Source organism: Mus caroli, unplaced genomic scaffold (genome assembly GCF_978045245.1).
Source record: "Mus caroli unplaced genomic scaffold, Mus_caroli_1 scaffold_9, whole genome shotgun sequence".
Taxonomy (NCBI): domain Eukaryota; kingdom Metazoa; phylum Chordata; class Mammalia; order Rodentia; family Muridae; genus Mus; species Mus caroli.
The window spans coordinates 65,426,416-65,441,268 of NW_028227264.1; the positions used below are offsets into that span (position 1 = coordinate 65,426,416).

The 14,853-nt window shown below is 37.5% G+C and overlaps 1 protein-coding gene across 4 annotated transcripts in view; it reads left to right on the top strand.

Moving 5' to 3' along the window:
- Positions 1-14,853, top strand: part of Jmjd1c (jumonji domain containing 1C) — a 155,083-nt gene that overhangs the window by 79,759 nt on the left and 60,471 nt on the right. For all 4 annotated transcript variants that reach the window (XM_021173855.3, XM_029482356.2, XM_029482355.2 and 1 more), the window contains exon 3: positions 11,011-11,124. Coding sequence is in view for 2 of the 4 variants with exons in the window: in XM_029482355.2 (XP_029338215.1) it covers positions 11,011-11,124 (114 nt within the window). In the remaining 2 variants the exon portion in view is untranslated. The remainder of the gene's footprint in view (positions 1-11,010; positions 11,125-14,853) is intronic.

A 14,853-nucleotide genomic window follows, 5' to 3' on the forward strand; every position in this document is an offset into this window, starting at 1 on the left:
ATATCTGGTTATGTAAACTTGGAATTGTATGATTGTCAAAATACTGGCATAAATTATACATTTTAAAGGTACATGCTTGAAATTTTAGGACTTGTTACTTTATATTTTAAATCTAAATATTAAAGATAGGTGACCACTGTCACCTTAAACTGTATTCCTTTTTTAAAATTAGAAATCGCTACTGTGACCAGGTGGAGGTGGTATGCTTTAAACCCCAGCACTTTGGGGGGCATTGGCAGGTGGATTTCTGTTGAGTTTGAGGCCAGCCTGGTTTATAGACTAAGTTCCAGGATGGCCAGGGCTACACAGAACGATCTTCTCTTGAAAAAACAAATAAAATAAAAAAATACTGTGTTATATCATGAAATGGAAATTGTGAAGTCTTTATTTTTTTCAGTGAAACATTCCGCTTTGCAAACTTGCTGACAACAGAGGTTTTGACCCACAAGGAGGCAGCAGGCAGGCCATAGGAAGTGTAGAGCCTTACTTTACTGACTTGCACTGCACAGGAAGCAAGCTTTCGCAAGGTAGAAGAAATAAATACACCAGGAAATAAATTGAGGCCTTATTCCAACCTGGTGGGACATAAAAGTGATTGGGTAATTTGGAAAATACATTTCAGTGCTAGTTTTAAACTGAAAAGGGTAAAGATGTTAGTTATATAAACATAACGACAAATGTTCTTTGAGGATATACACTTGGCTCAAGGCCGTTTATTTCAGATTAACCTCACCTTATTACCATTTTATAATTATTACTAGTTTTAAAAGCACACATAGCTTTGCATGTGTGCTTGTGTCAGTTTAACTGTATAGTACTTCTCATCCCCACCAATTATAATTGTTCTTTCATCCTTAAGAGATAAAAGATCTGTTAACCATGGAGGCCCCATCCTACAAGCTTTCATGTAGTTTTGTTCTTAAAACAGTCTTGCATAATAAATTTTACAATAGGACTTTGCTATTTTGTGGATAGTGCATTAGTGTGTAGCAGTACTTCTGCCCATTTGCAGTAGCAGTGCTTTTGAAAGTATGATGCAATTGTGTTATTTGTACTCTTAAGGCACTAAGTTAATTTGAGAAAGAAAATATTAGAATCTTAAAATATGTTATAAATGATTCTCCATCTGCATGAGAAGTATCTAGGTCCCTTTTTTTTCTTTGCTTTTTGAGACGGGGTCTTTCAGTTGTAGCCTTGGATGGCCTAAAACTCACTATGTAGACCAGGCTGGCTTAAATCTCAAGATGCACCTGCCTCTGCCTTCCAACACTCTTCTGCTTTTGCTTATTAGTGATTTTAAATTTTGATTTGTTCCCTTTTGTCACCTCCACATATGTGCATTGGCTTCCTATTTTCAGACACTATAAAATGCTTCCACGTGAGTTTTTGGAACTGCAACAGATGGCGAATCTCTTTCCCGATCCTCAGATAGCTAGAAATGTAAGCTATAAATACAGGACGTACGGTTTTCTTCTTGAGACAGGGTCTGACTGTAGTGTCGCCTGGCCCGGAACTCCACCTGTACAGCAGGTTGCCTTCTGCCTCCCATGCACTAGGGTTAAAGGTGTGCCCCATCTTGTCCTCAAGCTTTTCTTGGTTCATTTAGAGGTTGACCCTTGTTCCAGTTGTTTTTTCTAATTCCATTTTTTTGAGACAGGTTGTCACTGTAGCCCAGTCGGGCCTGGAATCTAGTATGTGTGAATTTAGTGGTTCTGTGCCCTCCTGTCCCAGCCTTCCAGGCAGTGGGATGTTCATAGGCATCCCTTATCATCTGTGAGCTTGAAGAATGCAGATCCCAGGTTAACACTGCTAGTAGTCAGTATTTGTAGAATAGCAGCCAGCCTGTAGTGAATTAACTTACCTTTAAAGTCAGGCCTCCAGTAGTATCTTAGTTTCACATTCCTGTATTTAAAGTTCAAAGGTTAAAGTTTAATAGAACAGATGGCAGAATACTTTGTTCTCTGCCACCCTATGCTTGCAATCATGAAAACAATATACTTATTTCATGTCGTCTTACAATGTAAAAATCTCTCTGCACCTCCAGAATCCTGGGATTAATGACATTAATGCCGCAGCTTGCAAAGTTGTAGAGAGAGGAAATTGAGTAAAGCTTCAGTATTAGGAGGCAAGAGGACTAATAAGGGCAATTGTGAAAGAGAGGAGTCTGAAGTTAGAAACAAGTGGAGTTTCAGTATGTGTCTCCTTCAGAAGGCCTGGGAAGGGTTGGAGACTGAGTGCAGGATAAAGGGTTGGAGGCTGAGAGAGTGCAGGATAAAGTCTGGGAGGCACTAGCTTTGCTTCTCCAGCATCTTAGAGAGAAACCAAAAGCTAGGAGGAAAAGATTTTGTAAAATTACAAATTCAGCTATAATATAGAATTTCAAACCATCATTGGTGTAAACCTTTGACAAGATATCTGCAAAATTAAAAAATGGGCCTGGGTATTAGAATAGAGTACGGCTGTTTCTCAGGCCACAGTGAGAATGGGAGAAGGGAGACTAATTCTCCAAGGTAATTTCTAAGTTACTATCCTTTATTTAAGTTATCAATGTTCATGTTTTTTGAAAATGACATGAATTATGCTAGGAAAAAAGCTTTTCTTTCATTTATCTTTAAAAAATGATTTATTTATGTAAATGGCTGTTCTATCTTCCTGCATATCTGTGTGACAGAAGAGGGCATCAGATCCCAATATAGATGGTTGTGAGCCACCATGTGGTTGCTGGGAATTGAACTCAGGACCCCTGGAAGAGCAACCAGTGCTCCTAATCACTGAGCCATCGCTCTAGCCCCCTAGTTTATCTTTTTATCATCTGAACCAAGCACATAGGACACCCTGTATAGATTGTTTGAGTGAGGGTGCTACTACTACTTAAGGATGAGTTGAGGGTTTCTGCTTGTTTTATTGTGTTAAATCTCTCTGTGTGTATTCACTTGTGTGTATATGTGTTTGTAGAAGTCTGGGTTGATGTGATGAGTCTTCCTTGATTGCTTTTCTGCCTTATCCCTCAAATCAGGGTTTCAATAAAACCCAGAGCTTGCCAATATGGCTATAGACTATTTGCTCTGAGAATCCATCTCCAACATCAGAGCTAGACTTACTGGGGGACCACTGTGCCTACCAACTGTTTGCATAGGTTGTAGAAACCTAAACTCAGGATCCCGTGAGGGAGTGAGGAGATGGGTCTGTTTCCTCTAGAAGCGCATGGAGCACTTAATCTAAAGGCATAAAGCAATATTCTTCTATCTTTGCACTGTGTGCAGGATCTGTATACACTGAATAATAAAATACTCCTCCTTTGGGTATTTATCATGATAGAGAAATTTTCTGCTATATATTTTCATAGATACATAGAAACATGCTACACTGAAAAATATTCATCGGAATCTAAGGCCGTATCTAGTTGAGGTTCTTTGTAAATGTGGCTGTTCACTTATTTTTTTCCTATTAATATCTCTTTGGTGGTTTTTAAATTTAATAGTTATTTATTAGTTTATTCATTCATGTGATTTGATTGATTGATTGAGAAAGATTCCTTTTTAAAGTCTTTAATGCTAAGACACATTCGACAGAGAAGAGATTCATTCTCTAGTATTAATCACCTTGATTATATCCCTGACAGAAGTGTTTGATTGTTGTTCTTGGGGTTTTTCTGGTCTTTATTGTTGGAGAAATCACCAGGCTTTCATTTTTTCATATATATATATATTTACTTTTATAGGCCAAGCTAAAATGTAGCAAAAATGTCAAGTTAACCCTAAATTTTATGTACAGCCTTCTTATATTATCGGAAAGAACAAATTTTCTTTGGAATGCCAGATAGTGTTGCCTTTCCTTTTAGCTCCTGTCACTGTTTAAGTTCTCAGCTCTGTTGATTTATTCAGCTTGTAACCTGGAAACCAGCTAAAAAGGAAGGAAACCAGATGTACATTTCTGGGCCCACTGGAGTAGCTTCCTTTTCCTCTAGCCTGGCTCAGCCTCTAGAAAAGGCCTCTTATCCTACAGCAGAGGGCAGGGTGGGGGTTGACTAGCCCTTCACCAGTGTCTGATTGGAGTTTCTCTCCCTTATGAATTTTAAAGAATAGGAACCTAGGAGCCTTGGTTAAGCAAGCAGCTTCCTGTGTCATCACCTCACTGTTTGCTGTGTGTTAGAAACTGGTCAGATTACAAGAACAAACGTATTAATGCATTTTCAAATACTTTAAATCCCAGTTCAACATTTAAAGGTACTCTGTTTCTTGTTGCCAGCCTTTTGCATGTATCTCTGAATCTTTGTTGTGCATCAAGAGTTGTCTAGCTAAGTTCTCTAGAGATGCCTTTTGACTTTTTTTCTAACACCTAGATATAGTCTAAAATATGTTTACGATGATAGTTGGTTCCTCAGTAATGGTGTTAGTTATTTTGATTTTATCTCCGGGCACAGGAATGGCTGACTGGCAGTTGGGTAGACTCTGTGGTTCTCAGTGCTGTTGCTTCTGTTGGGGTCTGATAGTACTTGCAGCATTTTAAAGTCTGTTGTATATATAATTAAACTTGAGTATATACTGTATTATTACAAGATTAGTCCTGTGAAATAATAGACTTGAATTATTATGTAGTTTAAATTTTAGAAATGTAGAATAAAATGTACTTAGCTATATGAACATTTTGTCTCTGTGTTGTTCAGGATTTAGAAAGAGACTGCCATATATATATATATATATATATATATATATATTCATGAAGATATATATATTCATTCAGTGGTAGTCCTTTGTAACACATGTAGCCTGCTTTCGCTATCCATATGTTTTCTATGTCTTACGAATGAGTTATTAGGATTGTATATTGTGATTTAATCTTTACTTGACAGCATTAATACAATACTTTATGCTAAAGTAACATTTTAGTACCATCCATCACCTGTAAAATAAAGTATTTTATTTTAGTACTACTTATGCTCTATGAAACAAAACCATATTTACTCCAATACTTAGAATAATCAATGCCTATTGTACCATCTTTATTCTGTGTCCATTCTTGGTTTTAGGGATAAGGTTTCAGTCTTGCCCAGGTTGACCATAACTTTATGCCAGTCCCCGTCTCACCCTCACAGTTAACATCCAGTAAAGTTTTATTCTCTCTCTCTCTCTTTTTTTTTTTTTTTTTGGTTTTGTTTGTTTGTTTGGTTTGGTTTGGTTTGGTTTGGTTTGGTTTGGTTTTTGGTTTTTCGAGACAGGGTTTCTCTGTGTAGCCCTGGCTGTCCTGGAACTCAGAAATCAGCCTGCCTCTGCCTCCCTAGTGCTGGCATTAAAGTCGTGCGTCACCACCTCTCGGCCCTTATTTTCTCATTTCTATTGCATGTGTTCATAGTATGTTTCTTCATGGGACTGAAAACATTTTAGGTAAATATTAACACTGAAGTCTCTCTGTCAGAAGCTAACATTTTGTTTTATGTAGTAAAGATTTAACATTTGATTATACTAAAAAATGAGTGAATGTGGCCTAGTGTTTAGCATGGAGCCACAAATCATATTATGTATCTCTAGTCCTTGGGTTCTTGAGAAACCTCTGTTTATAAAGTGAGAAATACTGCCTTCGTTCAGAAAGAAATGCATATAATTTTAAGCCTTTTAGCACTTTTATTAAAAATTAAAAAGCAACACACAGGGAATGATAATGTTAGCCAATGTAACCAAGGTATCATTGATTATAATCAATGTGGATTTATCTTACATCTTAGCATGCAGTTCTTTCGTTTTTGTTCAGACAACACACACCTCACTTCCGGTGAACTGCATTTCAGATGCTCCATGGCCCCTCATGCGTAGTCACCCACTGCACTCAGCACTGAGCAGCAGACTTCTCTTCTCTTCTCTTCTCTTCTCTTCTCTTCTCTTCTCTTCTCTTCTCTTCTCTTCTCTTCTCTTCTCTTCTCTTCTCTTCTCTTCTCTTCTTTCTATAGGGTGCCTCTGAGATGCTTGTTGTTCATATCATCTTATTTTACTTCACTACACCTTTTTATGTTTCCTTGTGACAGCATTGTGCTAGCCCAAGCTGGCCTGGAACTCATAGCATCCCCCACTGTGTTGATATCTCAGGCCTGCATCACCACATCCAGTGCTCAGTTTTTTCCGTCTTTTTCCTTGGGGGTGGGGGGACCATGTTTTTTGGAGAGACAGGTTTTTAGGCTAGGCTTTCCTTATACTTCCTAGGTAGCTGACAATGACCTAGAACTCCTGTCCTTGTACTTCCCAAGTAAGGGGATGAACCAGAAGTGAACCATTGACACTCAGCTTCACAAATAGGAAAACTTATTTTTCTCTGAGGTTTTTTTTTTTTTTTAAAGATCGTTTTAGGACAAAATAAGTTTTTCTTTTATTTTTGATTTTTATAATTCCAGCATTTCTCCTTTCCATTCCCTTCCTTCAAACCCTCTTGTATTTCATTCATCTTCCAAACCTTCTTGCTCTATTTCAATTTCAGTCTCTTTTTTCATTGTTATTGCACGAATATATGTGTGTATTTCTAAGTATAATCTGTTCAGACTGTAAAAACAGTTTTACATAGCAAAATAATTTTTAAAATCCCAAACCACTATTTTAAAAGTAGTATAATGATACTCTTTATTTTTGCCAACTTGATATTTACAAGTTTTAGTTTTTTTCTTTCTTTCTTTGTTAATTCTGGAAAGCAAAAACTTTGCATTTGCTTTTCGAAGGCGACGTAAACTTGAGCTCTTCGTCTCGCCACTAGTCTGTCTTTGTCTGTTGTTAAAATTATGAGCCAGTCTCTATGGCCGCAGCCAAATGAGTAATCACCAGTAATGTGACTCGTGCTGGAAGTGACTCCATCAGCACCTGTGACGGGGGATTAGTTACAGTTTACAGAGCACCGCCTCTTCCCTTCTCTCGAGTGCCCTAAGCCAAGTACTCGTTCGCATTTGGGTGTCTGCGCTGTTGGAAGCAACTGCCTTGTGTTTCCATGCAGACAGTACAGTGGGAAAGCTTCCTCTAGCTAATGGATGGCTGTTCTCTTTATTTGGAGTATCTTGCTGGTTATGTAAGCGACCTCGAGAGAAATTATCCTGACCCAGATCGGAGGATGCGGTAGTGCTTCAGCTGCAGGATTTCTTCGTCGTTAACACCACAGTGCTGATGACAAAGAGCAAGTTGTAATCCTCAGCACTGCCAGGGCTGAGCCGGGCAGACAGAAAATCGTCATTTGCTGCTCACAGGCTTGTTAGGTTACAGCCTCTGCTTCGTTCTGTGGTCTTGGCTTTTCTTCCTATACAATGACGGCGCTGCAAGTGAGCTCAGAAATGCTTGGTTTGAAAGCCATTTGCCTGTGATTGTTTTTGAAGACTAAAGAAGTATTTATGCTCGATTAAAAAAATACTGCTCACGAACAAAATGAAATGCCAGCTATATTTACTGACCTTCAAAGCCTTGGCTTGGATTGCTGAGATTTAAAGATACTTTAAAATTCTCAAGAACTAAAGTACGGTTCGTATTTTTCTGCTTCCTTTTTCTTTTGTCTTTATTCCATTTGGTTTTGCTTCTTAGCCTTAGGAATTGAGGTCACTGCCTTTTATAGTTCTAGGCTCAGTGTTCTTAGTTTTAGTATTTTTAAAACTGTTTAGAAAGAGGTTTACTGTGTTGACGATCATTTATAGCACTAAAAATTTAATTTAAAACTAGAGCTTAATTGTTTTGAGTGTTTTGGCAGATGTGTTTCAAATTAGACAGCAATGTTTTAAGGAAACTTGGAGTATTTGTTTTGTAGGGGGTTTGTGTGTGTGTGTGTTTTGTAGGGGGTTTGTGTGTGTGTGTGTTTTGTAGGGGGTTTGTGTGTGTGTGTGTGTGTGTGTTTTGGAGGGGGTGCTGATATATATTCCCTTCCCCACCCCCAACTTGTTTTCTAACAGTATTATGTTTTCAATAGACCTGCTTGGGTGGGAATTTGGACTTTGTTCTTTCAAAGTAGCTCCAGTCTTTTTTTTTTTTTTTTTTTTCTTCTATTTTGTAGGCTAAACCTTGACTTAGAAAATGTGGCCTAGATAGTTTAGTTTTATTATTTTCCTTTGTTGAGATCTAGACTTACAGTTTTGTACTTAATGAGCTTAATCTTTTTTTTTTTTAATCTGAAAAAGGAATTGTTAAATGTTAACAAGAGATTGTTAGAAACTCTGGCTGTAGACACAAACCCCATGAATTTCCTGTTAAGTACTAAACGGTGAGCTTTAACGTGTTTTGTCTGAGCAGCTGAGTTGTATTTGAGAACTGTAGATGATTTATTTAAAAATATTTTTCGGGGAGGGCTCATCTGTTGGCCTCTTCCTCATGTGAATGGAATGTGGCGCAGCGTGGAGCCCCAAACAGGATACAGTTGTTGGAGCATTCTTCCTATAGCGTGGTAGGCCCTTCTAGAAATATAGGCTCTCAGCCGGTCTATTTTGGCTTTAGGCTATTTTTAAAGTTTGGTTAACACTAACATCTGACCTTAACAGAACTCTGAATCCCCTAACAAAATGGAAAAAAGTGTTTTGTTTCAACTAAAAGTTCAGTTTTCAGTTAGTGTCTTTCACTTGGGGTTTCAAAGATTGAAGTCTTTTGTGATTAGGGCCATATTCACTGGGCTTGCTTCTTCCCCTTAGGCTGAGGAAGTTCCTCATAGAGTAGTCTCTTCAGAGTCTTGAATTAGGTATGCGTGAGTTCTACTGTCTGTACGCTCCAGAGCACCTACAGCAGAGGAACTTCTACGGACACTTTATTAAAGCTACAAAATCCATTTGTTTCCATTTTAACATGAATCTGTTTAATTTTTGAAGTGTGTTAAGTACAAAAATTACCATGGTTACATAGTTGATTGTCACTTTAAGAAATCATGGTTTCTTTTAACTGCTTTTCAGATTTGTATTTAATATATCTTAATGATTCTTTAACAGGCACTGTAGAGCACCTCTGGTTGGGGAGGGTACTATGTGAGATTTAAATGGAGCTGTACACGGGGTCACTTGTAAATTAGCCTTTCTATTTGTCATACACATTTACTAGCCAGATTTTACCAAGGACCGTCAACTAAATACCTTCAATTTTGAGGAATTGTGTTATCTAGAAATTAATCCTCTTTCTAAGTTAACTGAAGTAATTTAAATTATGTTAAGTTGCTGAATTTTACCCCTGAAGCTGGCCCATCTTGCAAAAAGGGCTCTGGAGAAGATCTTCGCAGGAATGTTTTTGATATTATAAAATGACTGGGGCTTAGGAGATGCAAAACACCTGTATTATTTGCATAAGAAAAAGGTACTTAGGGCTAATTTTGCTAGTGTCTAGTCCTGCTAAATTGAATTTTATCTTTAGCCAGTCTTTTTTGGGGGGTGGGGTGGGGGTATCCTTGATGCTTTGGCCTGAAGTGTTTGGACAAGAAACGGAAAATGTCCAAAGATTGAAAGTCCTTTTGAGAAGGAGCCAGTGTTCTCTCATTTACCAATGCTAAACAAGTAGAAGTATAATATGAAAAGTTTTCATTGTAGAAACTTGATAGCTATCATGTTAACATATTTCATATAATCAGATAACATGTACTCTTAAGCGAGTAAATTCTCTTATAAATAATGATAGAATTGTATGAAATATTAGGAATCTAGGCCCAAGAAATAGAAAATATTGGTAGCAGGCAATGATAGATGTACAGTTAGTGTGGGAATTTTCTATTTTGAAAGTTAATTTCTCACACAAAGTATTTTGAACATCTAGTACTTAAAAGGTTAGGCTGGGACACAGTAGAAAGTTATTCTAACTAGGTTCAATTATCAAATGTTAAAAATAAATGGAAGAGACAGATTTTGTTTGTTTTGGGGGGTAGTTCTAGAGATACATACTGTAATTTTTCAATATTTTTTCAAATAAGGAAAATGTTATTTGCTCAGGAATTCATTGTAATATTAATTGAATAGAAATGAGATATGTTTAACATATACATCCTAATGAACCCACTTAACTCCTGTTAAGGATTTAAGTGTAGAAAATTAGCCCTTTGAGAACCTCTTCAAACTGAAACTTTTTTGTGTAATTAATAGCCAGAGTATTTTGAATTTCTTTAAGACATAATAGCTACAAGACAGGGTGGACAGAAGCACCAGCAGCTTAGGAATCTAGGTGATACTTACTGTCTTGGTCAACAGTGTTGTTTTGTGTCCAGATAGTACCCAAGGTGCCTTGTCATGAGGAAATGTTCTTTTGGTACACATATATGCAGTTTAGAAGCCTAGTTGTTTAATTGCATTTTTCAGATTTTGATTCTTTCTTAGGAAAGCCACACTTTTTAAGATGGTAGAATTTTCATTTTAAAGCTTCTAGAACAAACAGTAGTAGATACATGCATACATTTAATTTTGACTGACTCTGACTCTGCTAAGAATGAGAGTGTGGTGATAGTTATTTAAGAAAACAAACACTGTGCCCTTGTTTCCTTCTTCTAACTTTCCCACATCACTGCCTGCTGTGTGATCTCAAACTTGCTTTGTAACAGTGCTAGCTAGAGACAGGACAGTGCTGGTGGAGACTGCTCTTCCTCAATGGTCTCTCCTGCTGCCCTCTGCTCTCACTGAAGTAACTGCATCTGTAGTTGTTCTGGGAGCGAGGCAGGGGTGGGGTAAGGTCAGATGCTGTCTGCTCAGTTAAAATCTCAGTATGAAAATTAGACTAACATCTCTAGTTACGAGGAAACAGGGGTGAATGTGTTTGGCTTCTTTTCATGTTTTCAGGGTTAAGCAGAAACATACACGTGTGCTTGGTGGTCTTTCAGAAATAGTCTATAGCATGATACAGTATAATTTCCAGCTTATTAATTATGGTTGTGTTTAATTATTTTTTAATGAATAAAAAGTATTCTATGGTTTGAATAAAAACGTTAGGTTATACCATTATGATGACAATATTGAACCATTATATTGCCATATACCCTTTGCATAACACTTTGAGGATACAACCAGAAAATAACCATTAGAACTTTTCTCTTTTTTGACAGACCTTCAAACCATTGGTTGAAAATAGTATACCTAGTTCTATCACTGCAGTAGAATTCCTTATAGACAAGCAACTGGATTTTTTAACAGAAGATAGTGCCTTTCAGCCATACCAGGTAAGGAACTGCACACCACTTGTTCATTAAACTTAATTCATATTCAGGGCATTCAGTGTATTTTGATTATAACATTACTTAGCAATAAATTTGTGCTGGGACTTTGTTGTGAATCAGGAACACTTTGGCTACAGCTAGGACTACAGGAGTGAACACAGCTTGTTGTTAGAGGAGAATTGTCTAGACACCAGGATTACTTCTGTTTATCTTTGGTTCAGGGCTGGACCTATCTGTAAATGTATTTGAGGGTTTTGTTTTGTTTTGCCATATACTTATTTGTTTATGAGGTTAACTAATTTATTAGCGTGAGTAAATGCATCTTAAGGGGAAATAGGTTTTCCAGTAGACAAATAGATTTAAATTATGTAAAGAAACTCATCACAACGATTAAACTATTTGTGGTGATTCATATCTATGATCCTGGGACGTAGGAGGCTGAAGTAGGAGGATCTCATTCAGGGCCAGCCTTGCCAATATAGGAAAACTGTCTCAGAAAGCAGAAAAGTGTGTTTGTGGGGGCAGGAGGTAGTGGCTCTGGAGACACATGTCAGCAGCTAAGTGCTCTTGGGGCTTTTGCAGAGGCCTGGAGGAGTTCCAAGCACCAACAGGAGGCAGGCAGGTCACAACTACTTATAGGCCAGCTCTAGGGGAGCTGATGCCCTCTTCTGGCTCTGGCTGGTGCCTGGCATGTATAATATATAGACAGAGACATGCAGATACTGTGAGAAGTAAAATTAAGTTCCTTGTCTTTTAGCAAAGTAAAAGACAATAATAACCTATTTTTCTTAATCTTCTAGCTTATTACAATTTTTAAATTTAAAAATGTTTACATTGTTTTTATAATGGACTTTAACTTCAATATTTTAAATATATACAAACATTTGATGCAAATACTTTTTTGTTGTTGTTGTTTTTGTTTTTCGAGACAGGATTTCTCTGTAGCCCGGGCTGTCCTGGAACTCACTCTGTAGACCAGGCTGGCCTCGAACTCAGAAATCCACCTGCCTCTGCCTTCCAAGTGCTGGGATTAAAGGCCTGCGCCACCATGCCCAGCTTGCAGATACTTTTCTAGTTAAATGTTTTAAGTAGTATTATAACTGGGTTAAACAAAAAATGATGAAGTATGTTGCCTTTTTTTCATTATAAAGAGTAGAAAGTTACTTGTTGTTTCCATGGGGAGGACCAGTTAATGAGCAGTGAGCAGGTGCTGAAGTTGTAACAGTAATGTAGCTGGAGTCGAAATGGTTTCCTATTTTGAATCTTACATAGTTTACATTCATCTTTTACTGTTATTTCTCTTTCTTCTTTACATAGTGTAGTTATCATTTTGTTTTATTTTTTGGTATTGCTAGCTTTTATTCTTGGCTTACATTTCTGACTAGAATTCAAGCTAGTTCCAATTTAGTAATAGAGGCGTTTGCACTTTCCCCTTGGGCTTCCATTTGCTTTTGTGAGTGCTCTTTACTTACTATAGGCCTTATTATGGTTTTTTTTTTTTTTCCTTCTTCCCCATTTCTAAATGTGCATCTAGGTGAGATAAAGGCTATCACCAATTTATGGCTTTTTTTTTTTTTTTTTCTCCTCTGCTTGCATTATTTGCACCATGGAACTTCAGCTTGGATCTGAAGTAGGAGAGTTAAGTTGTACACGTACTACTTTTAAGAAGAAAGTCTTGGTGGCCTGCCTGCAGCATGCTTGTTAAGAACAATGTGCTAACACTGGCAGGTTGTGTGCCCCCACCCACCCAACACTTAGAAACTTCTCTCAGATTCTGGTCATTTTTGTTCTTTTTAATAAAAACAAAAGTACAGGAGCTAAATGTTTATATAGTTTGTTGAATTGTTTGACTGATCTTGTTCAGACAAATTCTGTACCTGAGAACTGACCTGATTCTCTGAAGTTGCCCCTTTGACATTTAATAATTAATGGTTTCCCCAAAAAAAAAAAAAAAAAAAAAAAGTGTTAGCCTAAGAGTAGTTGACTTTTAGAACTTGTTGTTATAAGAAAGTTATTGTTTACAAGTGTTTCCCTGCCTCCCCTCTTTGTTTCGAGACAGGACTAACCCTATAGCTCAGACTCTCCTACAACCTATGAGGCTTTAGCCTCCCTGGGGCTGTTATTATGGGAGGTGAGCAACCTCTCCTAATTACAAATAATTCTCTAGGTTTTCTTTAAATCTTGTTAAAAGTATCCACATGCAGTTTATAGGTGCTGCTTATATGTTTCTAGCCTGCTGAATAGACACATTGACAGAGGTCTAACATGGCTTAACCTCCTTTTTTGTAATTATCCAAGTGTGGGAAATATAGACAGATTTGGAGAGAAAAAAATACTCGTTTCTTTTTCTTTTAATAAGAGAGACTTTATTCTAGAATGTTGTTTGTAATCCGTTACACAAGCAGGACCTGAGGTCTTTGGCATCTTATACTCGTTACCTTTTACTTCCTTGACATCTCAGCTGTAGATGGTAATCGTGCATAAGTCAAAGGAGGTGGAGTGCTCAATTAGCTTACACCTTATTGTCACAGTTGTTTTCTGACATTAAATTTCATAAAGCTGTTTCATATTAAAAACTATTCCAAAACTAATAACCCTCACCCCAGTTTCTGAGTTCTCAATATTCTGTTCTGTAACAGTAGGTTCACTTTAGTTTGCTTTAACAGTTGTACAGGTGTGCTCTCTCCCCCTTTTTAATTTTATTTTTTACAAGTAGGGTGGGTGTTTTGCTTGCAGGTGTGTCTGCACCATTGTGCATGCAGTGCCTGTGGAGACCAGAAGATGGCACTAGAGTCCCTGAAACTGGAATTACTGAGGGTTATGAGGTTCTTTGTGAGTGCTGGCAATCGAACCCCTCCCTGTCTTCTATAAGAGCAGATAGTATACTTAACCACTGAGCCGTCTTTCTAGCCCCCAAGCCATCCAGACACACACACACACACACACACACAGTGAGCACATAGTGTAAGGAAATTATGTAAGGAGATGACTCAAGACTTAATAGTCTGTTCACTGTAGGTCACTTCTTTGTATTCTACCCTTTTCAAGGACTCATTTCAGTAAATCAGATATCAGATTGCATATATTAAATTATTTGCTCTGGTCAGTTTTTAGGTGACATGAAATTGAGTTTGCAGTATTTTGGAAAGAATGTTGACTGGGGAGAAAAAAATTAAACCAGTACTTCCTAGACAGTGCAGTTAAATGCATTTTAATTTGAGATCACTTTAGCAGCAAACATCTTTCGCATTGTTAATCTTATTTTGCTTTGCTTTTCCTGTGCTCACAAAGGACTTGCTTCCTCCACCTAGTTTTCAGACCGTGCCTAGCTGCAGTTTCTACTCTTTGAAGCATGGGTGGGGGGAAGGGCGCAGGGAAAGGAAATAGGGAACTCGGCCTCTCCTGCTCTTTTGCAGGGGTTAATTGCTTCTTCATTTGAAACTTTTTGGTTGTATTATAGTTGATTTTGCTCTACTTTAGAATGGGATTACAAACGTTTACTTTTTTTTCCATGAAGTTTGATTGAACCCTTTTTGACCAGAGTTTCAATGTGAAAGACAGCATTCCACTTTAAGCGTGGTTTTGAAATCAGCTTGTCATGGACTTGGCAACTAGCCATGCACACACCTGAAGTTGCTTCATACAGGATATAGAAGAGATTAGTTCTTGCCTGAAAAATGGATATTACTCATCAATTATATGGGTTTTTTTTTCTGCTTTAATAGTCCAATA